The sequence below is a fragment of the Saccopteryx leptura genome, chromosome 6 (genome assembly GCF_036850995.1).
Source record: "Saccopteryx leptura isolate mSacLep1 chromosome 6, mSacLep1_pri_phased_curated, whole genome shotgun sequence".
NCBI lineage: Eukaryota > Metazoa > Chordata > Mammalia > Chiroptera > Emballonuridae > Saccopteryx > Saccopteryx leptura.
In genome coordinates, this window is record NC_089508.1 from 21,106,327 (window position 1) to 21,132,322 (window position 25,996).

A 25,996-nucleotide genomic window follows, 5' to 3' on the forward strand; every position below is an offset into this window, starting at 1 on the left:
TGTACCTTTCTAAAATATCTAAAATATATACTTTAAATAAAGGTGTTTTTTTTTAAGGTTAACAGATTGGTGCCTTTCTTAATTGCAGTGGTTTGCACAGCAAGAAACTTATGCCATTTTCTGATTTACATGTTATCTCATCAGGAGCTGAGTGCACACTTCTAAGAATATAGCTCTAAGATCGTCTACCTTACTAAATGATCTTCCGGCTCTTCTCACAAACTCTAGAGTGGAGCCTGTCACTTGACAATGGAAGCTGCTGAAGCTTTGTCTTTGTCTTTTTAATTTTTTTTTTTTTTTATATTTTTCTGAAGCTGGAAACGGGGAGAGACAGTCAGACAGACTCCCGCATGCGCCCCACCTGGATCCACCCAGCACGCCCACCAGGGGGCGACGCTCTGCCCACCAGGGGGCGATGCTCTGCCCCTCCGGGGCGTCGCTCTGCTGCAACCAGAGCCACTCTAGCGCCTGGGGCAGAGGCCAAGGAGCCATCCCCAGCGCCCGGGCCATCTTTGCTCCAATGGAGCCTCGGCTGTGGGAGGGGAAGAGAGAGACAGAGAGGAAGGAGAGGGGGAGGGATGAAGAAGCAGATGGGTGCTTCTCCTGTGTGCCCTGGCCGGGAATCGAACCCGGGACTTCTGCACGCCAGGCCGATGCTCTACCGCTGAGCCAACCGGCCAGGGCCTGTCTTTTTAATTTTTTTTTGATTCTTAAAATTTGGAGGTATACTGCACATACAAAAAAGTACTCACAAAAAAAGTGCTCACAAAAGTTAGGGGTTCAGGGAACGTGCAGATACTCCAGTACTTTCAGCCTCTTGTATAGTGCATCTTCACCAATGAAATAAAAGTTAGTTTTGCATCTCATATGCATAATTGATCAACTTTACTTGTTTGCTTTTCTGATGTTCTTGTTTAAGAAAAAAAAATCAAATGCTTCTTTTTTTATCACTTCATATTCATTTTGAAATATCCCTTAATTTTTGTGAGCAGTATGTATCAGTGGATAGCTCCATTAATCATTGCGAGGTGAGCACGCCCCTGTAACGACCTCCCAGACTAGAACTGGTACGTGACCAGCATGCAGGAAGCCTCCTTACATACCCTCCACATCACTAACTCCTGCATCCTTAAAGATGACTATTACCGTATTTTTTTGCTCCATAAGATGAACTTCTTTTCCTCCAAAAGTGGAGGGGAAAATACCTGTGCATTTTATGGAGCGAAAAATACGGTATTTTATTAAATATTTTAACACACCATTTGGTTCAGAATAATTTTTTTCTTATTTTCCTCCTTACAATCCTAGGTGTGTCTTATGGTCAGGTGCGTCTTATGGAGTGAAAAATATGGTATAGTTTGGCTTTTAACCCTTTAGATTAATTCTGCCTGTTTTGGACTTTAGGTAAATACAGTTATTCAGAACATTTTTTCTTTTTGTTTCTGACTTCTATTTTTTTTTTTTTTTGCATTTTTCCGAAGCTGGAAACCAGGAGGCAGTCAGACAGACTCCCGCATGCTCCCGACCGGGATCCACCCGGCACACCCACCAGGGGGCGATGCTCTGCTCATCTGGGGCTTCGCTCTGTTGCATCCAGAGCCATCCTAGCGCCTGAGGCAGAGGCCACAGAGCCATCCCCAGCGCCTAGGCCATCTTTGCTCTAATGGAGCCTCAGCTGCGGCTGCAGGAGGGGAAGAGAGAGACAGAAAGGAAGGAGAGGGGGAGGGGTGGAGAAGCAGATGGGCACTTCTCCTGTGTGCCCTGACCGGGAATCGATCCTGGGACTCCTGCACGCCAGGCCGACGCTCTACCACTGAGCCAACCGGCCAGGGCTTGTTTCTGACTTCTTTGGCTAAACATTATGATTGTGATATTTCTCGGTGTTGTATCATGTATTTGTAGTTATTTCATTTTTATTCTTTAGTATTTCATTGTATGACTATAGTGTAATATATTGTAACATTTATTATGATTTCATATCATCATTAGCATTGATCATTACTTCAGATTTTGGGCTGTTACAAATAATAGTGCGTTGACTGATCTTATTATTTTAGTGCACCTGTGCAGGCATTTCTGTTGGTACATAATGTGGACTGCCATTACTAGGTGCCTTCCAAGTTAGTAGGTCCTGATAAACAGGTTTTCAAAGTGTCTGCCCTAAGTGTACACTCTTAGTATCAGTGTTTGAGAATTCATGTTGCTTTTCATTCTTTCCATCACTCGTACTGTTGAGTATTTCAGTAATAGCTGTTATGTTGACTGTTTATGGTATCTCATCATGGTTTTAATTTCCATGATTACTGAAGATGATGAGCATCTTCTTTTATATATTTGCTGACTATTAGCTATTTTCTTTTTAAAAATACCAGTTTTCTTTTTTGTTTCTTTTTTTTTGGTTTTAATGTCTAATTTTTATTTATTTATTTATTTATTTATTTATTTATTTATTTTACAGAGACAGAGAGAGAGAGAGAGAGAGAGGGATAGACAGGGACAGACAGACAGGAACGGAGAGATGAGAAGCATCAATCATTAGTTTTTTGTTGCACATTGCGACATCTTAGTTGTTCATTGATTACTTTCTCATACGTGCCTTGACCGTGGGCCTTCAGCAGACTGAGTAACCCCTTGCTCGAGCCAGCAACCTTGGGTCCAAGCTGGTGAGCTTTTTGCTCAAACCAGATGAGCCCGTGCTGAAGCTGGTGACCTCGGGGTCTCAAACCTGGGTCCTCGGCATCCCAGTCCGACGCTCTATCCACTGCACCACTGCCTGGTCAGGCTTGCCCTCTCTTTTATTGGGTGGCTTGTCTTTATGTTATTGACTTGTGGGAGGTCTTTATTGTATATGAGCACTTTCTCAATTATATGTATTGCAAATATTGTCTCCCATTCTACAACTGTTCCTTCTCATTTTAAAAACTCTCTTAATGGGATCTTCTTTTGATGACAGGAAGTATATTTTATGCTCTGCAAACAAAAGTGCATATGTAATTTGATAATTGTTGTGTTTGAGAGGGCTTATTTGTTTTTTGTTATAGATTAGGGGCCATAGCAATTATGGATTACATATTATTTGTTGTTGAGCTAGTTCAGTGTTAAACTTCAGAGCCAGGTTGTAACTATTTCTGTTTCACCCTTGCTGTTAGTGTACTGTCCTTCAGGATACCAGCCCAAAGGCTAGCAGGGGTAGTCAAACTTTTTATAAAAAATGCCCACTTTTGCAGTGCTGGTCAACCTGGTCCCTACTGCCCACTAGTGGGCGTTTCAGCTTTCATGGTGGGCGGTAGCAGAGCAACCAAATGGTGCTGTGATTGGCCCACCATGAAAGCCGGAACGCCCACTAGTGGGCAGTAGGGACCAGGTTGACCAGCACTGCAAAAGTGGGCGGTTTTTATAAAAAGTTTGACTGCCCCTGGTAGGGCTTAGGTGGGGGGAGTTTAACTAGGGACGGTCCCCCCTGGAAAGGCTCTTGACCTCAGTTTTTCCCACACATCTGTTCACACCTATTTATCTTTGCAGTGTCTCATCTGCGTTTTCTGAAATGGTGATAATTCAGGGAGAAAATGTCCCTGAAATGTGGACCAACCTCTCTGGGTTTCTTTCTTCTCTTGTATTTGGTTTCCTACATCTTTACTTCTTTTTAGTTTTCCAGTTTTTTTTTTGTGTGTGTGTGTGTGTGAGAGAGAGACAGAGAGAGGGACAGATAGGGACAGACAGACAGGAAGGAGAGAGATGAGAAGCATCAGTTCTTTGTTGTGGCACCTTAGTTGTTCATTGATTGCTTTCTCATATGTCCTTTGACTGGGGGGGCTACAGCAGAGTGAGTGACCCCTTGCTCAAGCCAGTGACCTTGGGCTCAAGCCAGTGACCATGTGGTCATTTCTATGATCCCATGCTTAAGTCAGCGACCCTGTACTCAAACTGGATGAGCCCGCGCTCAAGCCAGCAACTTTGGGGTTTTGAACCTTGGTCCTTGATATCCTAGTTTGATGCTCTATCCACTGTGCTATTGCCTGGTCAGGCCAGACTTTTATTTAAGATATTACTTTTAGCCCTGGCCGGCTGGCTCAGTGGTAGAGTGTCGGGCTGGTGTGTTTGTCCTGGGATTGATTCCCAGCCAGTGCACACAGGAGAAGCGCCTATTTGCTTCTCCACCTTTCCCCCTCTCCTACCTCTCTATATCTCTCTTCCCCTCCTGCAGCCAAGGCTCCATTGGAGCAAAGTTGGCCCAGGCTCTGAGGATGGCTCCATGGCTTCCTCCTGAGGCACTAGAATGGCTCTAGTTGCAACAGAGCAACGCATCCAGATGGGCAGAGCATCGCCCCCTGGTGGGCATGCCGGGTGGATCCTGGTCAGGGGCATGCGAGAGTCTGTCTCTCTGCCTCCCTGCTTCTCACTTCAGAAAAATACAAAATAAATAAATAAAAAAAATATTAGTTCTAGCGTTTTAGGTTATTTTCATTGGAAGAATTGGTTTGAATTGTCTAGCCTGTCAGTTTTAGAAGTGAAACTCTTTCAGTCTTTCTGTGTATATCACATTTCAACACTGTGTTTGCTGTTTCTAATGAATAAGGTTTTAGAGTTTTTCAGCTGTTGTCCGAGGCTTCTTTTGCTTGCTACATAGGCATGCAACCTGTGGGAGTGCTTGTAACAAGGGCTGTCATCCAGACTGGAGTATCAGTGTTGTGCTGAGATCCTTGTAGATCTGAGAAGCTGTAGGCGTATCCGGCTGAACTGTCATGTTCTTCTTTGATGTTGTTAGATATTTGGGGTGGATTGAATTTTGGGTTTGAAAATACTAATTAGCATAGTGCACATGACATTTGTTATGTTTTACCCATCACCATGTTAAAGAGAACCAACCCAGAATGAACAATTATCATTTTATTTTTTCTTTCAAATAGCAAGTAAAGCTAGGAAGTACTGTCTACACAGTCTAGAATGTTTATGTGGGCCTAACATATAACCACAGAGCTAAAAGTTAACAGCTTAATTTAGAGAAAGCTGGAATTCTTTCATGTCATCATTATCACTGACCAGAATCACTCCACATCAGATAAGGCTGTGATTGCACAACTGGCTGTCACACCTCACCAGCGTAAAGCTCAGTGGTGTGATTTGGGTATCACTTACTCAGTGGTTTCATGTGCTCAGTTCATCAGGACATATTCTTTTAGATTGTCCAGCCTGGAATATTGTGCACACCTAATTTTACACTCGGTTGAATTGTTCATCTGCCAGTTCCTCCCATTACCTCGTGATGTTACTGCTTGTTAGATGCTTTCTGTAAACTTTCTTTCAAAGCCAGGTCACTCATAACAGTGCAGAGGGCATCTCAAAGCATTTATGGGTATATGTGGTTAGATTAGGAAACAGTAGTCTAATGCAAAATCTTAAAATTAATATTGTTGAATTTTAAAGGTCTTCTGAAGGCCGCATGATGTTTGCTTCCAAGTTGTGCAAGGCTTGATAGATGTTTTGTGACTCACTCATTCCAACTGAAGTCAACATTTATGTTTTATAAGTATTTGACATATTAAGTTGTGTTTATGAATTCATGATAGCTTACTGTCAGAAAGGATGAGCTTTTGTTATTTGAGTGTTAAACTTCTCAGCAGCTGCAGCTGTTTTCCTCTCCAGATTTAACTTTAGAATAAAATTTCCAAAATGATGCATGTTCACAGTGGAAAACTTTTAAATATTGTACAAATATACAAAGAAGAATGAATGACTGTCCCTACCTCTCACCAATTTCATTTTCTGTTGGTAACCACTGTTAATCTCATTTATTGTCCATTATTCTGAGGCTACAATTGTTCATCGCACATTTCTCAGTAACTAAAATATATCTTGAAAGTTTATAGAACACATTTTTCTTGTGAGGCAGAAAGTACTATCATACATGCCAAGTTCTGATTTGTTAATCCTTTGTGAATCATAGATTTTTGTTTGTTTCTTTTTCAAGCTGCCCGTTGGAAGGGAGTATGTATTATTTATAGCATGATGTTACAGAAAATATTTTCTGTTAACACTTAATTGTGGTAATAAACAATCAATATTACATGGGCTTTATACCACAGGGGAAATTTGTTGTCTAGAATTTACCTAGTTGAGGGTGATGTGAGTGCATGATTATTCCTGGTGTAAATAGTCCATTTTATTTTAGTTGTCTATAAAAGGTCACTATTTTAATTAAAAATATAAACTTGGATCCAACTGTTTCTGGAAGAGTTGGTCATGAATTGAAGAAAGAATTCTCAATTCCACATTTAGGATAGTATGGTTATCACATAGATTGCAACAACAGGATATACAACAAATATTTATTGAAATACATTTTATTTTATTTTTTTTTATTTTTCTGAAGTTGGGAATGGGGAGGCAGTCAGACAGACTCCCGCATGCGCCCGACCAGGATCCACCTGGCACGCCCACCAGGGGCCGATGGTCTGCCCATCTGGGGCGTCACTCTGTTGCAATCAGAGCCATTCTAGCGCCTGAGGCAGAGGCCACAGAGCCATCCTCAGCGCCCGGGCCAACTTTGCTCCGATGGAGCCTTGGCTGCGGGAGGGGAAGAGAGAGACAGAGAGGAAAGAGAGGGGAGGGGTGGAGAAGCAGATGGGCGCTTCTCCTGTGTGCCCTGGCTGGGAATCGAACCCGGGGCTCCTGCACGCCAGGCCGATGCTCTACCACTGAGCCAACCAGCCAGGGCCTATTGAAATACATTTTATAATATCATATATTGTTAAAGATTTGAGTACTCAACATATTGAAAAGTGAGAGTACAATCCCATAAACAGAAGGCCTTTGCTTTTGTTTCACCTCTGCTCATTAAAGGCTAACTCTGAAAGCTATTCTAATTTTTATTCTTATTGTACCATTTTTATAACTATTTATAGAGACTTTGGACTTTTTGATATCTTATTATTTATTATTGTTTATTATGGATCTCTGATAAAAATGTATTTTTTAGTATTAGGTGGTTAGTATTTTTTTCTTTAGGTTTCAGAAATAAAAAATCAAAATGAGTTTTTTGTGTGTGTATGGTGTAAGAAGGTGGTCTAGTTTCATTTTTTGCATATATCTGTCCAATTTTTCCAATACCATTTATTGAGTATTTACTCCATTGTATGTTCTTGCCCTCTTTGTGAAATATTAATTGACCATATAGCTGTGGGTTGATTTCTGGGCTCTCTAGTCTGTTCCACTAATCTATATGTCTGTTTTTATTCCAGTACCATGCCGTTTTGATTACCATGATTATACTTTTAGTATAGTTTGATATTAGGTAGCATGATTCCTTCAACTTTGTTCATCTTTGTCAAGGTTGCTGATGCTATTCAGGGTCTTTGTCATTCCATATACATTTTTGGAATATTTGTTCTAGATCTGTGAAATACACTATTGGTGTCTTGATAGCAATTGCATTGAATCTATAGATTACTTTGAGTAATATGGACATTTTAATGATGTTAATTCTTCCTATCCATGAACATGGTATATGCTTCTATTTATTTGTATGTTCTTCAGTTTCTTTCTTTAGTATCTTATAATTTTCTGAGTATAGGTTTTTTATATCCTTGGTGAAATTTATTCCTAGGTATTTTACTCTTTTTGAAGCAATTGTGAATGGTATGTTTTCTTAGTTTCCCTGTCTGATAGTTCATATATAAAAATGCAACTGATTTCTGTTTTTTTGCATCCTGCTACTTTACTGAATTCATTGCATTGGTGGGAATGCAGATTGGTACAACCACTGTGGACAGCAATATGGAGTACCTCAAAAAATTTAAAATGGAGTTATCCGAAGAAACTCAAAACATGAATTCAAAAGAATATATGAACCCTGATGTTCATTGCAGCATTATTTGCAATAGCCAAAATTTGGAAGCAGCCCAAGTGCCCATCAGTAGATGTGTGGATAAGAAGCAGTGGTACATTTATGTAATGGATACTATGTGGCCGTAAAAAAAAAAAAGAGGAAATTTTACCTTTTGCAACAGCATGGATGGACCCAGAGAGCATTATGATAAGTGAAATTAGTCAGTTACAGAAGCCCAGGTATCTTATGATTTTACCTATATGTGGAATCTAATGAACAAAATGAACTAACTAGCAACATAGAGACAGACCCATAAGCAGGCTGGCAGATTTTGGGGGAGGGCTGGGTGAAGGAGTTGAGAGATTGAGCAACAAGGACAAAAATAAGACACTCATGGACATGGACAACAGTTTGATGATTGCCTGGGGACGGGGGTTGGAGGAGGTTGTGGGGGGATAGATGGTGATGGGAAAACACTTGACTGGGGGGGGGTAAACATACCATATGATGGAAAGAGAAATGATAGAGAATTGAGCACCCGAAACCTGTGTAGTTATGTTAACCAGTGTCACCCCAATAAAATCAATTAAAAAATGAAAATGAGGCGGCATTAATGAATGCCATCTTTACAATAATTGTTATTATTGGGAATTATCTTAAAATTTCACAGTGATAAATCCATGCTGTGTCATTAGGTTCAGAGCCCACAGCCTTCTGTTTGGAGCTCTGTTTACTTGCTCTTCCTTCGGTCTTCTCAGTCTCAGAAAATGGCGTCACAGTCCATCCAGTGGTCACCTGAGTCACTCTAGGTCTTTCTCTTCATACCGCACTTCCAATCCATGATAGAATCTTGTCCTTTTTGTTTTTGAAATCTTGCTCAATTCCATCTTCTGTCTAATACTTCTCTTTAAGCACCATCACTTTATTGAGTTCACTGCAGTGGCCTCCATTGAATTTCTTCTCCTTTCTCCTACATGGGCCTCATCTGTGCTCCTGATAGTAGCCTAGTGATTTTCAAAAATTGTTATTACTGTCAGTTATTCCCCTGCTTTAACAAATCCTCCCTGAGTTTCTTCTATTCCAAATTCTTTACCATAGATTATAGTGCCTATATTGTATCTTTTTCTTTGTGCCTTGAATTTGCCAAACTCATTTCTAAAGTAGGGTCTTTGTATTGGCTTCTCTTCTTCCAAATCTGTGCATGGCCAGATCCCTGTTGCCATTCAAGACTCCAGTGAAATGTCATCATCTTGAGAGACACCTCTCCCTCTCTCTTTTTTGCTACATAATTGGTAGCAGGTAGTGTACCAAACACACGGTTCTGTATTTGCCATTTTCACTTAATATATTTTTGAGATGTGAGATTGTTCCATATTAGCATCTAATGAGCTCTTTAATTCCTTTCTTTTAATATTTAAAGCATCCCACTGAATGAATGTTTCATAATTTATGTAACCGGTCTCATATTGATGGGCATTTAGGTAGTGTCAGTCTTCTGGTTTTATACACAGCACTGCAATGAATGATCTTGTACATGTGCCATTTTTTTCACATGGGAAAGTAAGTGGTAGAATAAATTTCCACAAGTAGATTTACAGGATAGAAGTTTGCATGCATTATAATTTGTTACATGTTGTTCAATTTTATAATTAGTATTTTAAATGTCCTCTTTTAGCACTTTTATCTGAGAATTAGCATTTATCTTACCCTTCTCCAAAAAGGATGAAAGGCAGCCTACCGTAAAATTAAAATGTGTTGAAATTCTGCTAATTCTAACTGGTCCCTAATATAAGAATGTCTTCTTCCCTTTGGCATCCAACCCACACTCCTCCCTTCACCAGCCCCAACAGGTTTTTCTGGACACATGGTTACTTAAGCAGAGATGATATTTCCTAGTTTCCATGTGCATCTAAATTAAGACCATGTGACTAAGGGTGAGTAAAAGTGAAGCATGTGGCCCTGGCTGGTTAGCTCAATGGTAGAGCGTTGGCTAGTGTGTGGATGTCCCAGGTTCCGTTCCTGGCCAGGGCACACAAGAAGAGTGCCCATCTGCTTCTTCACCCCCCCTCCCCTCCCCTCCCCTCCTCTCCCCTCCCCTCCCCACACCTCCCTTTCCCTCCCCTCCCCTCCCCTCCCCTCTCCTCCACCCCTCACCTCTTCCTTCCTTCCTGCAACCATGGCTTGATTGGAGCAAATTAACCCCAGGCACTGAGGATGGCTCCATGACCTCTGCCTCAGAGCTTAAAAATGGCTTTGGTTGCAGTGGAGCAAGGGCCCCAGATGGGCAGAGTATCGCCCCCTAGTGGGATTTCTGGGTGGATCCCAGTTGGTGCACATGTGGGAATCTGTCTCTGCCTCTTCTCCTCTCACTTAAAAAAAAGTGAGGCATGCCACTTCTGGCTTGCCTTCTTGGAAACAAGTTATAGCTCTGGCTTGTTGGTTTAATGGTAGAGCATTGACCCAGCATGTGGAAGTGCCAGGTTCAATTCCTGGTCAGAGCACACAGGAGAAGCGACCCTCTGCTTCTCTCCAGCCTGCTTCTCTTTCTCTTTCTCTCCCCCTACCTCAGCCATAGCTCGCTTGATTTAAGTGCATTGGCCCTGAGTGCTGAGGATGGCTCCGTGCAGCCTCAGCCTCAGGTGCTGAAAATAGCTCATTTGCGAGCATTGGGCCCAGATGGGCAGAGCATTGGCCTCAGATGGGTTGCTGGGTGGATCCAGGTCAGGGCGCATGTGGGAGTCTGTCTCTCTATCTCCCATTCTCTCACTTGAATTAAAAAACAGAACAAAAAAAGCTACTTGTCTAGAAATTTCTCACTCTTTCTGTGAATTGAAATGCAGATTGTGCCCTGGCCGGTTGGCTCAGTGGTAGAGCGTCGGCCTAGCGTGCGGAGGACCCGGGTTCGATTCCCGGCCAGGGCACACAGGAGAAGCGCCCATTTGCTTCTCCACCCCTCCGCCGCACCTTCCTCTCTGTCTCTCTCTTCCCCTCCCGCAGCCAAGGCTCCATTGGAGCAAAGATGGCCCGGGCGCTGGGGATGGCTCTGTGGCCTCTGCCCCAGGCGCTAGAGTGGCTCTGGTCGCCAACATGGTGACGCCCAGGATGGGCAGAGCATCGCCCCCTGGTGGGCAGAGCGTCGCCCCTGGTGGGCGTGCCGGGTGGATCCCGGTCGGGCGCATGCGGGAGTCTGTCTGACTGTCTCTCCCTGTTTCCAGCTTCAGAAATATGCAAAAAAAAAAAAAAAAAAAAGGAAAAAAAAGAAAAGAAATGCAGATTGTACACTGACCCAGCTTAAACCGTGCAGGTGAGGATAACAACCTAGGGAATAGTGGGGCAACACATGGAAGGAACCTTAGTCTCTGAGTGACCTGGGGGAGCAGAATGGCCTGCCAGCTGTCTTGCTTCCTTCTGCACTGTCATATGAGACAGAAATAAACTCTTATTTAGGTTGCTCTATATTTGATCTTTTTGAAATAGCCTAGATGGTACTCTAACTAATGCAGAAATATATCACAGAAATAGGTGAGAAAGATAAGACAGAAAACTAGGATTATCCAAATACATATTTTCGCTCCTTGGTTGTTGCTGACTTGATTGGAGTTGTGTGACTCAGGGTATCAGCAGTAGAAGTATTTTGAGCACATTGATCTGTCTGGGTGATTGGGTCTCTAAAGATAGTGTGGCTCTGGCTGGTGGCACAGTGGATAGAGCGTTGTTCCAGAGTGTCAAGGTTGCCAGTTCGATCCTGGTCACCTGCTTGATCCTGAGGGCACTGGCTTGACCCTCAGGTTGCTGGTTTGAGTCAAGTCAGGGCACGTATAAGAAGCAATCAATGGGTGTACAACTAAGTAGAAAACTAACTGATGCTTCTCGCCCTCCCTTCCCTCTCTTTCTCATCTTTAGTTGGATTCATAGGATTATAATTTTACCACTGTTGGCAATCATAAAATACTATGTTCGTTTTATTTTCAATCATGCTAGTAGTGTGTGTATGCTTTATTTTTCTGAACACTGACTAGAATGTCTATTCATTTCATTACTTAGATCTTTCTTCAGACTTGAACAAAACAGAGCAAGGATATTATGATTTTCCCATGTTCTAATGGATGTATAAGCCAATAGTTGTACTTGCTTAGCATTTTGTGGTTCACTCAATGCTTCTTTCTTTCAGTCAAGCAAATTTCAGTGTATATTACTGGAAACCTCTAATTAATAGTGGCCTAGAAAAGACAAAAGTGATTTCCTTCTGTGGGAAAGTCCGAAGTTGGAATTCAGGGTTCCTTGTGGTGCTCTGTACCCTGACCTGCAGTGTATCTTGTTTTTCTGCTGTCATGGCCTCAAGTTCATGGTCCAAGTGGCAGCACCTGTGCACCAGGCACAACGGAGGAAGGGATGAGTAGATAGCAAAAGGCAACGATGTGCCCTCTCTATGGGTAGTTTCTTGAAGTTGTCACTTGACATTTAGGCATGTGTCCCATTTGCCAGATTTAAGTCACGTGGCCTGAGCCAGCAGCCAAGGAGGCCAGAAAGTGTATGGTTTATATTTGGCAGGCACCACCTTTCTTTATTATGGAAGAAATGGAGGTAGGGGAGTGGATATTAAAGACAACTATTAGTTTCTACCATGTCATCCACGGTTTTTGTCCCACTGCTTTTCTGCTTTTTGTCTCACATTGCTTTATTGGCCATCAGGGCAAGTTATTTTCCCCATTTTATGGATGATGATGTTGTTTTGAGAGACTAAATTAGTTGAACAGCTCAAATAGTGCATGCTTGATTTAGAAGTCTAATCACAAGGCCAGTATGTGGCACAGCAGGGAGTCAAGAGTGGTCATCTATCATTACATTACAGAGAAACCTAATACCGGTGAGAATAATAGTATTCTGACATGGAGAACAGAGTTCTGTAGAATGAATAGAAATTTTGTGGATGGACTGGTGTGTGTTTGTGTGTTTCTTCGTTAGACTGGCTAGCTTATTTCCCGGGTGAGGATTTATTTGAAAATATTTAAAAATTGCATTAGTTCTCTATGGCTGCTTATCTAATTTCTCCGATTTTACTGGCTTAAAACATTAATTACTCGGCAGTTCCTGAGGGTTAGGAAGCCAGGCACAGCTTAGCTGGCTCCTGGGCTCTGGGTCTCCTGGGCTGCAGTCATCGCCCGTCGTGACAGGAGTGGATTTACCTCCCAGCTCATTTAGTTCCTTGTACATTATTGGGCTAAAGTATCAGTTTGTCATGGCCCGTTGGTCACAGGGCTCTTTTGTTTCCTTGACACGTGGCCTTTCCACAGTGCATCTCACAACAGGGCAGCTTGTTTCATCAGAGCAAGCAAACAAGAAGACGAGAGAGAGGGCCAGCGACAGAAACATGTTAGTAAGATGGAAGTTGCAATTTTTTGTAACCTAATTATGGAAATGACATCTCATCACTTGTTCTGTATTCTCTTCATTAGAAGGAAGTCACTAGGGCCAATCCACACTCAAGAGGAGGAAATTACATGAGGGACGAGTACCAGGAAGCAGGGACCACTGAAACCTTATCAAAAGCTTCCTCACACCGATGTCATTTCAAAACTGGAAGAGAATTCTCCACATATAGCAACTCGACAGCATCACATGTTCTGGCCCTGGTGGTGCAGTAGCTGATGTCTAAGAAATTTTAGATTTTGATTTCATTGTTTGGTTAGTTGAACATCTTGAATTTGATAGGATGCTAATAAGCACCATCCTCTTTCCTGAAATAAAGAACTCATCCCACTCACTGAGTTTCGTTAGAAAAATCCTAACCACTTATTCAGTGTCGGTCCTCAGTAGATAGTGAGCTATCTGAAGGCAGTGTCAGTGGATACAGCTTGTGTATCACTATATCCCAAACCCTTACCTAGCATAGTAGCTGGAACAGAGGAGTGTTCATGCATGCTTACTCAATGAATGTGAAAGTGGACCTGGGATTACAAGATATTGCTGGAAATGGGCACCGGTATTGGGCTCACTTTTCTCACTAATTAGTTTTGTGATTCCAGATCAATAACTTCATCAGTGGCTGATGCCTTTTGATTCAACAATTTCATTTAAAGGTTGTATTTTTAGTTTATAAAAATAATTTCATATAGGAGTGTTTATCACAGCATATACTAGTAAAAATAAATAATTGTTATCCCATTATCAAGAGGAAATGATCAATTATGGAGAACTTTGTATTTGCTAAGAATGAATATATAGATTTATTTGTTGTCATGGGAAATTGCTCATGATATGCAAACAGCAAAACATTTATAAAACACTGAAATACCCAACTTTTGTTCAAAAAAGGTATACAGCAAACTACTTAATAGTGTTTTTCTCTTGATGGATGGTATGAGCATATTATTTTTATTTCTTACTTTTTATCATTTGTATTGTTTATTTTTAATTGTGGTAAAATATATATAACAAAATTTACCCTCTTAGCCATTTTTAGGTGTTCAGTTCAGTACTGTTGTGTACATTCACAATGTTGTACAGCCAAATCCAGAACCCTTTCCCCTGGGAAACAGAAACAATACCCATTAACCAACAAGTCCCCATCAAGACATCAAATCCTTCCTAGGCATTCTGCCTCTGGCCACCTCCTTTCTTCTTCTGTCTCTGCCTCTTATTTGACTACGCCAGGTACCTCACATGAGTGGGCCGACACAGTAGTTTTCTTTGTAACTGGCTGATTTTTCTTAGCATAATGTCTTCAAGGTTCATCTATGTTATAGCACATGTAAGAATTTTCTTCCTTTCTAAGGCTGAATAATATGCCATTGTATGTATAAGGCACATTGGTTTACCTGGTGATGGGTTGTTTCCGTTTTTTGGCTATTTTGTATAATGTTGCTGTGAACATGGGGGTGAAGATATCTGAGACCCTTGCTTTTAATTCTTTTGGGTATATCCCTAGATATGGAATTGCCGGGTCCTATGGTAATTTTGTTTTTAATTTTTTAAGGAACCATTACACTGTTCTCCATAGCAGCTGTATCATTTTATCATTTCTCCCAACAGTCCACCAGTTCTGGCTTCTGAACTTTCTTTTGATAGTAACCACACTCATGATTTTTTTTTTTTTTTTTTTAGAGACAGAGAGAGAGAGTCAGAGAGAGGGATAGATAGGGACAGACAGACAGGAACAGAGAGATGAGAAGCATCGATTATTAGTTTTTCATTGCGCCACCTTAGTTGTTCATTGATTGCTTTCTCATATGTGCCTTGACCGTGGGCCTTCAGCAGACTGAGTGACCCCTTGCTCGAGCCAGCGACCTTGGGTCCAAGCTGGTGAGCGTTGCTAAAACCAGATGAGCCCGCGCTCAAGCTGGCGACCTCGGGGTCTTGAACCTGGGTCTTCCGCATCCCAGTCCTTCGCTCTATCCACTGTGCCACCGCCTGGTCAGGCCACACATGATTTTGAGGTGGTTCTGTATTTATTTTATGTGTTGCTGTTAATTACTTTTTATATTTACAGTGAATAAAGGTATTTCCATTTTGTAAAAATTGAACGAATTAACAACTTTTGGGGTTTTTTTAGTATTTATTCAATATTTTTTTCTCTTACGGCGGGTGCTGCATTTATTTCAGATGTAGTAGTAAATTTTTTTTGTTGGGATATTGAGGTTGATTTGTCAGTTAAATTGTAAGCTTGAGGTTGAGGGGTATTTTGAGTTTTTAGTAAAGAACTGTGACTATCATAGTGAATATCTTGTTTTTAATCACTAGAGGTTGGAAGTAAATAACAACTGCTGAGTTTTTTGAGAGAATATTTTTGCTTAGCACTTACCGACTAATTAAACTTATGTTTACCAGTGTGTTTTGAAAAAAACAACTTGCTCTGAGGTATAATTTACTATAAAATTAATCTGCTTTAAGTAAATGTACAGCTCAGTGATTTTTAGTAAATGTGCTGAATAGTGCAACCATCTCCATAATCCAGTTAGAACATTTCATTGCCCTATTAAGACCCTTGGTGACCAGGATGTTTCTTGGCTTTATAGAGTTGGTGGCAAAAGATGTCTTATAGCACAGCTGCATTTATTGTTTCTCTTAAACAAATGCAAATGTATTCCGTTCACCTGCACAAAACATACACATCATCAAATAGTGTAAATTTTATTTACATTATTTACATAGGGGGACTATGTAATGATAACACATGAAGCATTTTTGAATTTTCCAAATTTAGCAAGGAAAATCTTGCATCAGAGTGGAGAATTCTTTTATGTTTATTTTAGACAGTCCCAATGAAATGTTTTTCAGTTTGACTTTAGTTTTTGATCTTTTATAGCTGGTTTATTTTTAGCAGATCACAGGACTGTAAAAGGTTGACAGGCGAATGAAAAGCCCTTTCAATTATTTGCTGCACATAAACATCAAAACCTTCCTAGGCAGGTCATGATTATTGATAATTAAAATGATAAAGCACTACATAGTTATTATTACTCATTATGAGGAATAAATGCAGTAGCTTGCAAAATTTCTGTTTTTCTTCTGTTTCACCAGAGGGCGCTCTTTTCTAGTTTATTGCTTTTAACTGATCAATTGAATTAATGTTTAAATCTTTGAAACAGATAAGTCGTGTATTGGGATCTGGGTTTGGATTAGTTGGAGACTAATGATTGGTCTGTTTCATAATTGTGTCATGAAAAAAGAGTTCTACAAGCAAGTCAATCTTAAGTGCTTTAGGCAGTAATATATCTGGCATAAAGTCTCTCTTCAGTTTACTGTGTTTTTTTCTTTCTTTTTTGCCTAACTGCTCTATAATGTCACTATTTCTGTTTGTTTGTGTTCAGGTTTCAGACCGGGTGGAGCGCCGGCTTCAGGAAATAGAAAGAGAGATGCGCACAGAGAGAGAGCTGGTGGAAAAGCGTCACGATCAGCTGGGGCTTATTTCTGAGCAACTACAACAGGTTTGTGAAAAATACCTTCTCAAGATGTTCGTCTTGAGTTTGGATATCTGTTTATATCTTCTTACCATTGTTAAAATGGTTATGGTTTCTTAGTTGTTGCGTGAGAAGTACAGTATATTGATTATGGTTTAGTGGGGGGAAGATGGCCTGTCTGGGGCAACCTGGAGGCCACTGCTTGCTGGCTGTGTGCGCATGCGCGCACTCCTTAACTTCTCCAGGCCCGTTTGCTCTGTGGAAAAGGAAAATAATAATAGTTTGAACCTGTGATTATTGGTGTGAGGATACATGAGTTTAATGCCAATAAAGCACTTAACATATTGTCTCCTGAAAGTATAATTACTCTGATTAATTTTCCTTGACATAACAGGAGTCAGCCAACTATGGTAAGTGGACTGAAGATGGCCCATTGCCTATTTTTGTAAGTAAAGTTTTATTGGAACACAGCCATCCCCATTCATTTCCACTTTGTCTGGAGGTGCTTTTGTGACCCAAATGCAGAGTTGAGTAGTTTTGAAAGAGAGAGATGGCATGGCCCTCAAAGCCTAAAATATTGACGGTCTGGCCCTTTATAGAAAAGTTTGCCAACTTCTGGGATAGACTATCATCAAACCATTTAAAAATAGATGTCACTTACTTTTTAGATATCCTTTTTATTTTGAAATTTCAGGTTTATGAAGAAGTTGAAAAATTAGCACAAAGAATTTCTATATATCCTATACTGAGATTCCCCCAATATTCAGATTTTACGAGATTAGCTTTATTGTTTTTTTCTATACATATTCATATACACACATAAACACACAACTTTTTTGAGTTAATTAACTCATGATGTAAATATTTTTACACCTAAATAATATGGTGTGTTCTATTCTTTAATCACAGGAAATTAACATGGGATCAATACAATGATGTAGTCTGTAGGTTTTATTTAAATTTTGCCACAAATGTCCTTTTCTGATCCAGGATACAGTACAGGGTCACATATAGACTGGCTGTCATGCGCGTCTTTAGTCTCCTTTAATCTGGAACAGTTTTGTAGTCTTTGTCATTTATACCTTAACAACTTTCTGGAGTACTGGCCAGTTATTTTGTAGAATCTCTTTCATTTTGGGTTTGTTGATATTTCCTCACAACTAGATTCAAGTTCTGGACTTTTGGCAGAAATTGAGAATATTGATATTGGACCCTACCCATGATATCATGTCAGTGGCACATAATGTCAGTTTGTCCCATTACTGATGAAAACTGAGGCTTTGGTTAAGGTGTTGTCTGCCAAGTTTGTTTTCCCTATTGTATAGATCAGGGGTCCCCAAACTTTTTACACAGGGGGCCAGTTCACTGTCCCTCAGACCGTTGGAGGGCCGCCACATATAGTGCTCCTCTCACTGACCACCAATGAAAGAGGTGCCCCTTTGGAATTGCGGTGGGGGGGCCGGATAAATAGCCTCAGAGGGCCACATGCAGCCCGTGGGCCATAGTTTGGGGATGCCTGGTATAGATAGTTATGTGTTTTTTGTTTGCTTGTTTTTAAGTGAGAGGAGGGGAGATAGTGAGGCTCCTGCAAGCACTTTGAATAAGATCTATCTGGCAACCCCCATCTGGGGCCAATGCTAGAATTAACTGAGATATTTTTAGTACTTGAGTCTGACACTCAGTTCAACCGAGCTATCTTTAGTGCCTGGAGTCAATGCTTGAGCCAATGGAGGCACTGGTTGTGGGAGGCAAAGAGGGAGAAAAGGGGGAGAGGGAGGGGAAGAGAAGCAGATGGTCATTTTTCTTGGGTGCCCTGACTGGGAATCGAATCGAGGATGTCCATATGCTGGGCAGATGCTCTATCTACTAGGCCAACCAGCCAGGGCCAGTTATGTATTTTTAATTATTTACTTTATGGGGAGACTCTTGGAGATGTAAAAATAGCCTATTTGTTATCAGACCCATGAATTCTAGCATATACTGTTCATTCTTATGTGAAACAATGTACTCCAAGTGATGTTAAATGGTGATTTTTGAAAATTCCATCATTTTGTCTACATTTATTAGTTGAAATCCTGCTGTAAGGAAGGGCTTTACCTTTTTCTTCATTCATTTATTCATTTTTATTGGTTGCTTGTGAATTCTTATTATGTCAGTTTTGTTTCATTATTATTATAGAAAATAAATTTGTCAAAATTTTTTTTTTTTAAAACATAGTAAGTTTTTCAGAAACAGACATTCTTTTTTTTATTTTTTTTTTATTTTTATTTATTCATTTTAGAGAGGAGAGAGAGACGGGGGGAGGAGCTGGAAGCATCAACTCCCATATGTGCCTTGACCAGGCAAGCCCAGGGTTTTGTCAAAATTTTCTTAAAATGTTTCTTAGATCTATACTTAAAGTATAAATTAGAAATAACAAGAAGACCAAAAGATTAAAAAGGAATTTTTTCTTTTACCAAATGTTTTTCTCCACAAGTGGTGTTCTACGAATCCATTTATGTGTGCTTGAAGATCATTAACTGTTATTAACTGAAAGATTAAAAAAAATTTTTAAGTCAATATGCTACTGAATGAAAACGAGAACAGAAATTAAAATCCTGAAATTATCATATAAGCTGATGGAAAGGCTGCTTTTGTTTTCTAAAATCCATTTTCCTCCATTTCACAAAAGGAGGCATACCCTTGTTAGTTGGTAATTACTTTGAAGAGGATACTTTGTTGAATAATTAGATATAGCATGTGGGTAGCCCCCTTTTTTTTTAAACCTTGATTTTTTATACATTTGTTCTCCAAGCAAATTGCATCTGGTGAGCATAAGAATAATACTGAAGAGACAATTGTTCTTTTTTTGCAAAAGAAAATTAGAGAAATTTTCAATACTTATTTTCTTCTCTCTTTGCAGAATGCACAAAATTACAAAGAAAGAGGGAGAGAAAGATTGCTTCCCACCCTTTTAAGAAGCCAGAGCCTGGGTATTTGCATTGTAATTGTCAGTTTAACTAAAAGCTTGAGCTGTGATTTGGAATTCCATCTCTGACAATACAATAGAGGATCACTATTGATAAGAAATGTTTAATTTTATATTTTGTCACTTTAATATAAGCGGTGACCTATACACTTTTAAAAGGTGGCTTTGGATGAAATGGTGCAGTGGGAACTGGAAAAGATTAATTTAGGCTGATGCGTTTTCCTACTCCCAAGTTAAGTGACTTACACTCTTCTGGAAAGGTCATGTTTAAGCAGAGAAAACACTTTGCTTTCTTTTCGATATTAAAAAATACTAATGGAAATACCTATACCATTGGATAATAGTAATTGGTGCATTTTGTTTCTGGCTATGGAGAGAAATTGAATCTGTATGTGAGAAAGTATGTCTGTACTTTTAGCCATTCTATCTCCCTAAAATGTTTAATTCAATGTTAGTGAAGATTATGACATTTAGAAGTTAAGAGATTAGGAGCGTTCATTAAAAATTCCAGGATATCAGTGATTCTTAGGTATAATGTCATATTACAGGGAAACAATCTATGGCAGGGGTCAGGAACCTTTTTGTCTGAGAGAGCCATGAATGCCACATATTTTAAAATGTAATTCCGTGAGAGCCATACAAAATGTTAACACTAAATACAAGTAAATGTGTACATTTTATGTAAGACCAACACTTTTGAAGTACAATAAGTCTCTGAATGCTTTTTAATAACGTTGTTTTGCTGTTGCTAACCAATGATGAATAAAGTACTTCTTACCATTAATGCAACTTCTGGTGCTGCATGGTTTTGCTGATGGCTTTGTAGTCTGGTTGATATGTGGTGAGGTTAAGCTTCATGCACGCGTTGAGACTTCCATCTGTTAAATATAATAGTAGGCTGGTTTTAACGTTCTTTAGGTGTGAGAAAGACTGCTCACATGCATACACAGAGCCAAACATTGTCAGTACAGCAGTACTCACACGCTGCAGTGTGTGGTTTGTGACGGGAAGTGCATTCCAAGTTTTGACAGTCAGTTGGTCCGCGGGTTGAAGTTTTTTCATTTCTCCCCACTGTGTTTGCTCACCATCTCCGCTTGCTGTCGTGCAAGTCTTTCCAAATCTTCATTCAGTGACTTGAACTTATTCACCCACATGTCTGAGGCCTTCAGGTCAGCAGCTTGTAGCTCAAAATCTCTGACGGAGACACCAGGGATGTAACTCAGGTCGGCGCTGTCCACTGCACACTCATGTGGATGGGTGATGAACTTAAAAAGATGAGTATGCTCATGAAATTCTCCAAAGTGCTCTTTGAATGACTGCAGGAGATTAGATGGGAAGCCCACTAGCAGCTGGAGATCAAGATGTTGAGCAGGGTCACTTGCTGTGCATGCATCTTTAAACTCTCCCAGTTTTTCAAAGTGTAGAAAAGGACCTGTTTCAATGTCGGTGATGAAGAGTTCCAGCTTGTTTTCAAATGCAAACACTGCTTGTTGAAGGGATAAGACTGTATTTCCAAAGCCTTGCATTTTCACATTGAGCTGGTTCAGATGTTCAGTCATGTCCACGAGATAGTAGAACTTCAGGAGCCACTCAGCTAACTCAGGTTGCTGGACGTTTTTCATTTCAAGAAAAGTCCGAATTTCTCTCAGACAAGCCGCGAAACGGCTGAGCACCTTCCCTCTTGACAACCAATGCACATTGCTGTACAGAAGCAGACCAGGATAATTATTCCCAACTTCATCCAGCAGTGTTTTAAACTGGTGATCATTTAAAGCTTGGGTAACAATAAAGTTGACCTCCCGAATGACCAGCGACATCACCTCACCAAGCTGCTCGCCACACATCTGAGCACAAAGCGCCTCCTGATGTAGGATGCAGTGAAAACTTAGGATGGGTCTCTTTTCATGTTCATGAAGAAGAGCTACGAATCCTCTGTTTTTCCCCACCATACATGAAGCACCATCAGTACACACCGAAATAAGTTTATCCATCGGTAGATTTTTTTTCTTTAGTGAACTCAGTGAAAGACTTGAATAAATCCTCCCCTCTTATTGTCTCTTTCATAAGGAGAACAGCAAGACTTTCCTCACGTAGTGTGTCACCGACAGCATTCCTTGCAATCACGCTGAACTGGCATAAATGGCTTGTTGACTCATCCAAAGCGAGAGAAAAGAATAGTGCATTTATGTACTTCACTTGTATTGCCTCAATTTGATTTGCCATCATAACGGTACAATCGTGAACAGTTCTTACCGACAGAGGCAAGTCTTTTATTCATTTGATTATCTTGTCTTTATCCGAAAAGTCATCAAAAAATTCATTGGCAACATCAAGCATGAATGTTTTGGCATATTCCCCATCTGTGAATGGCTTTCCATTTCTCACAATTGCTAAAGCACCAGCAAAGCTAGCCGAATTCCAGTCACCTTGTTGGGTCCAAACACGGAGTTGCTGCTGACTAGCTTGCACTCTGCACAGTAGCTCTTGACATGCTTTCTTCCTGCTGTCCCCCACTGGATATTTCGATGCAAATGTAGTATGACGTGTGTCAATGTGCCACTTTATATTTGACCGTTTCATCGATGCAATTTTATCATTGCATATTAGACACACTGCAGAACCTACTGTCTCCACAAAGGCAAATTCCTCTGTCCATTCCTGCTGAAAAGTACGATACTCCTCATCTTTTTTTCTTTTAGCCATCTTCTTTGTCAATAGGGTTTCTGCAATTAGCTAGCTGACTACTTGATTAAAAGGAGGGAAGTTTACTTCCTGACCTCACAATGACCCATGTACGTTACGCATTATCCAATAAAAATTTGATGTTGTCTTGGAGGACAGCTGTGATTGGCTCCAGCCACCCACAACCATGAACATGAGTGGTAGGAAATGAATGGATTGTAATACATGAGAATGTTTTATATTTTTAACATTATTTTTTTTTATTAAAGATTTGTCTGCAAGCCAGATGCAGCCATCAAAAGAGCCACATCTGGCTTGTGACTATAGGTTCCTGACCCCTGATCTATGGCATTGGCTAAAACCTACATCGTTTTAGTGAGCTAATGAGGTGTTAGGTCTTCAGAGCTTTATCTGTACCCGTTAATTAAAAGCAGCATTAATCATTGGAAATCAGTTGAGGGAAAGCCACTTTCCTTTTCTTGTTCAGAGATTTTAAGGAATTGTTGACTGTTGTGTTTTTCATTTCTTCTTTCCTATTGGTCTAAGCAGGCGGGCTCTGTGTATTCTGAGATCCACTTTCTGTTTTGAGCCTCTACTGCTCATGTGGCGCTGCTGTCATGGGAATGTCAGATTTTTATAGCTTTGTAAGTACCCTCATGGCCTCCAGACCTCATATTTCAGAGGTTAAACAGCATTGCTTTGGTATCTCAATGGAGGTCTCTTCTTGCAATAATATTCTTTTTTGTGTATCTTTCAAATTTGAATGGTTGCTCTAGTACTCTGAACTTTTACTCATCAAGTTCAAATATTGTTAAGCCCATTACCATGATTAGTCTTTCTTTGTTGAACCATTATGCAAACAATAAAGTGTTTGTTTAACATTAGGGTACATTTATTATATTAGACTTTTTATCAGGTGTTTACTAGTAAGGTAACATTGATTAGTTAAATTTAATGGAGCAAGTAGGAATGGTTGGGTATTCGGGTCATGAAAGAGATACTTCTTTTAAAATCCCAAGTCACAACTCTTTTGCTGGTCCAAAATTCACATAAAATCCTAGATCAGGGGTCCCCAAACTTTTTACACAGGGTGCCAGTTCACTGTCCCTCAGACCATTGGAGGGCTGGACTATAAAAAAAAACTATGAACAAATCCCTGTGCACACTGCACATATCTTATTTTAAAGTAAAAAAACAAAGCGGGAACAAATACAATATTTTTTTTTTTTTTTTTTTTTTTTTTAATAAATTTTTATTAATGGTAATGGGATGACATTAATAAATCAGGGTACATATATTCAAAGAAAACATGTCTAGGTTACCTTGTCATTAAATTATGTTGCATACCCCTCGCCCAAAGTCAGATTGTCCTTCGCCACCCTCTATCTAGTTCTCTGTGCCCCTCCCCCTCCCCCTAACTCTCCCCCTGTCCTCCCTCCCCCCACCCCTGGTAACCACCACACACTTGTCCATGTCTCTTAGTCTCATTTTTATGTTCCACCAATGTATGGAATCATGTAGTTCTTGTTTTTTTCTGATTTACTTATTTCACTCCTTATAATGTTATCAAGATCCCACCATTTTGCTGTAAATGATCTGATGTCATCATTTCTTATGGCTGTGTAGTATTCCATAGTGTATATGTGCCACATCTTCTTTATCCAGTCTTCTATTGAAGGGCTTTTTGGTTGTTTCCATGTCTTGGCCACTGTGAACAGTGCTGCAATGAACATGGGGCTACATGTGTCTTCACGTATCAATGTTTCTGAGGTTTTGGGGTATATACCCAGTAGAGGGATTGCTGGGTCATAAGGTAGTTCTATTTGCAGTTTTTTGAGGAACCACCATACTTTCCTCCATAATGGTTGTACTTCTTTACAGTCCCACCAACAGTGAATGAGGGTTCCTTTTTCTCCACAGCCTCTCCAACATTTGCTATTAATTCAAAATGGATCAAAGACCTAAATATAAGACCTGAAACAATAAAGTACATAGAAGAAGACATAGGTACTAAACTCATGGACCTGGGTTTTAAAGAACATTTTATGAACTTGACTCCAATGGCAAGAGAAGTGAAGGCAAAGATAAATGAATGGGACTACATCAGAATAAAAAGTTTTTGCTCAGCAAGAGAAACTGATATAAAAATAAACAGACAGCCAACTAAATGGGAAATGATATTTTCAAACAACAGCTCAGATAAGGGCCTAATTTCCAAAATTTACAAAGAACTCATAAAACTCAACAACAAACAAACAAACAATCCAATAAAAAAATGGGAAGAAGACATGAATAGACACTTCTCCCAGGAAGAGATACAAATGGCCAACAGATATATGAAAAGATGCTCAGCTTCATTAGTTATTAGGGAAATGCAAATCAAAACTACAATGAGATACCACCTCACCCCTGTTAGATTAGCTATTATCAATAAATACAATATTTAAAATAAAGAACAAGTAAATTTAAATCAACAAACTGACCAGTATTTCAATGGGAACTATGGGCCTGCTTTTGGCTTATGAGATGGTCAATGTCTGGTTCCATATTTATCACTGCTAGCCGTAACAAGTGATATGATGCGCTTCTGGAGCTGTGACATGTGCGTCCTGCGTCACCGAAGTGGTACTGTACGTGAGCGACACTGTGCTTTGGGGTGCCGCCACATACAATACTCCAGGAGCACCAATGAAAGAGGTGCCTTTTCCGGAAGTGCGGCGGGCGCCGGATAGATGGCCTCAGGGGGCCGCATGTGGCCCGCGGGCCGTAGTTTGGGGACCCCTGTCCTAGGTAAGTTGTAACACTTTTTTATTTTTATTTTTTTACAGAGACAGAGAGAGAGTCAGAGAGGGAGAGATAGGGACAGACAGACAGGAATGGAGAGAGATGAGAAGCATCAATCATCAGTTTTTCGTTGCGACACCTTAGTTGTTCATTGATTGCTTCTCATATGTGCCTTGACTGTGGGCCTTCAGCAGACTGAGTAACCCTTTGCTCAAGCCTGCAACCTTGGGTCCAAGCTGGTGAGCTTTCCTCAAACCAGATGAGCCTGCACTCAAGCTGGCGACCTCAGGGTCTCGAACCTGGGTCCTCCGCATCCCAGTCTGACGCTCTATCCACTGCGCCACTGCCTGATCAGGCTAAAACTTTTAACTCTTGACTATGGCATTTTGGAAATTTATGACTTGGTTTTTACTAGCTGTTTCTTGAAAATTGAATGTTATTTATTCATCTTTAATTGAATTATTTAAAATGAAAAACAGGAGATAAATGCTGGGTATATGCTGGTGGGAATGCAGACTTGTGCAGGCACTGTGGAAAACAGTATGGCATCTCCTCAAAAAATTAAAAATGGAAATGCCTTATGACCCAGTGATCCCACTTTTTAAAAAATGTTTATTTTATTGATTTTAGAGAGAGAAGTAGGGAAAGAGACAGGAACATCGATATGTTCTTGTATGTGCCCTGACCAGGGATAGAACCAGTAACCTCTGCATTCCTGAGTGATGTTCTAACCAACTGAGCTATTCAGCCAGAGCCCAGCTATCCCACTTTTAGGAATATATCCTATGAATTCCAAAAACACTAATTCAAAAGAAGATATACATTCCCATGTTTATT

General features: G+C 40.2%; 1 protein-coding gene across 4 annotated transcripts in view; it reads left to right on the forward strand.

Annotated features, from left to right (window-relative positions):
* CEP128 (centrosomal protein 128) overlaps positions 1-25,996 on the forward strand; it is a 412,477-nt gene that overhangs the window by 60,821 nt on the left and 325,660 nt on the right. For all 4 annotated transcript variants that reach the window (XM_066342939.1, XM_066342940.1, XM_066342941.1 and 1 more), the window contains one exon: positions 16,636-16,752. In XM_066342939.1, the coding sequence (XP_066199036.1) occupies positions 16,636-16,752 (117 nt within the window). The remainder of the gene's footprint in view (positions 1-16,635; positions 16,753-25,996) is intronic.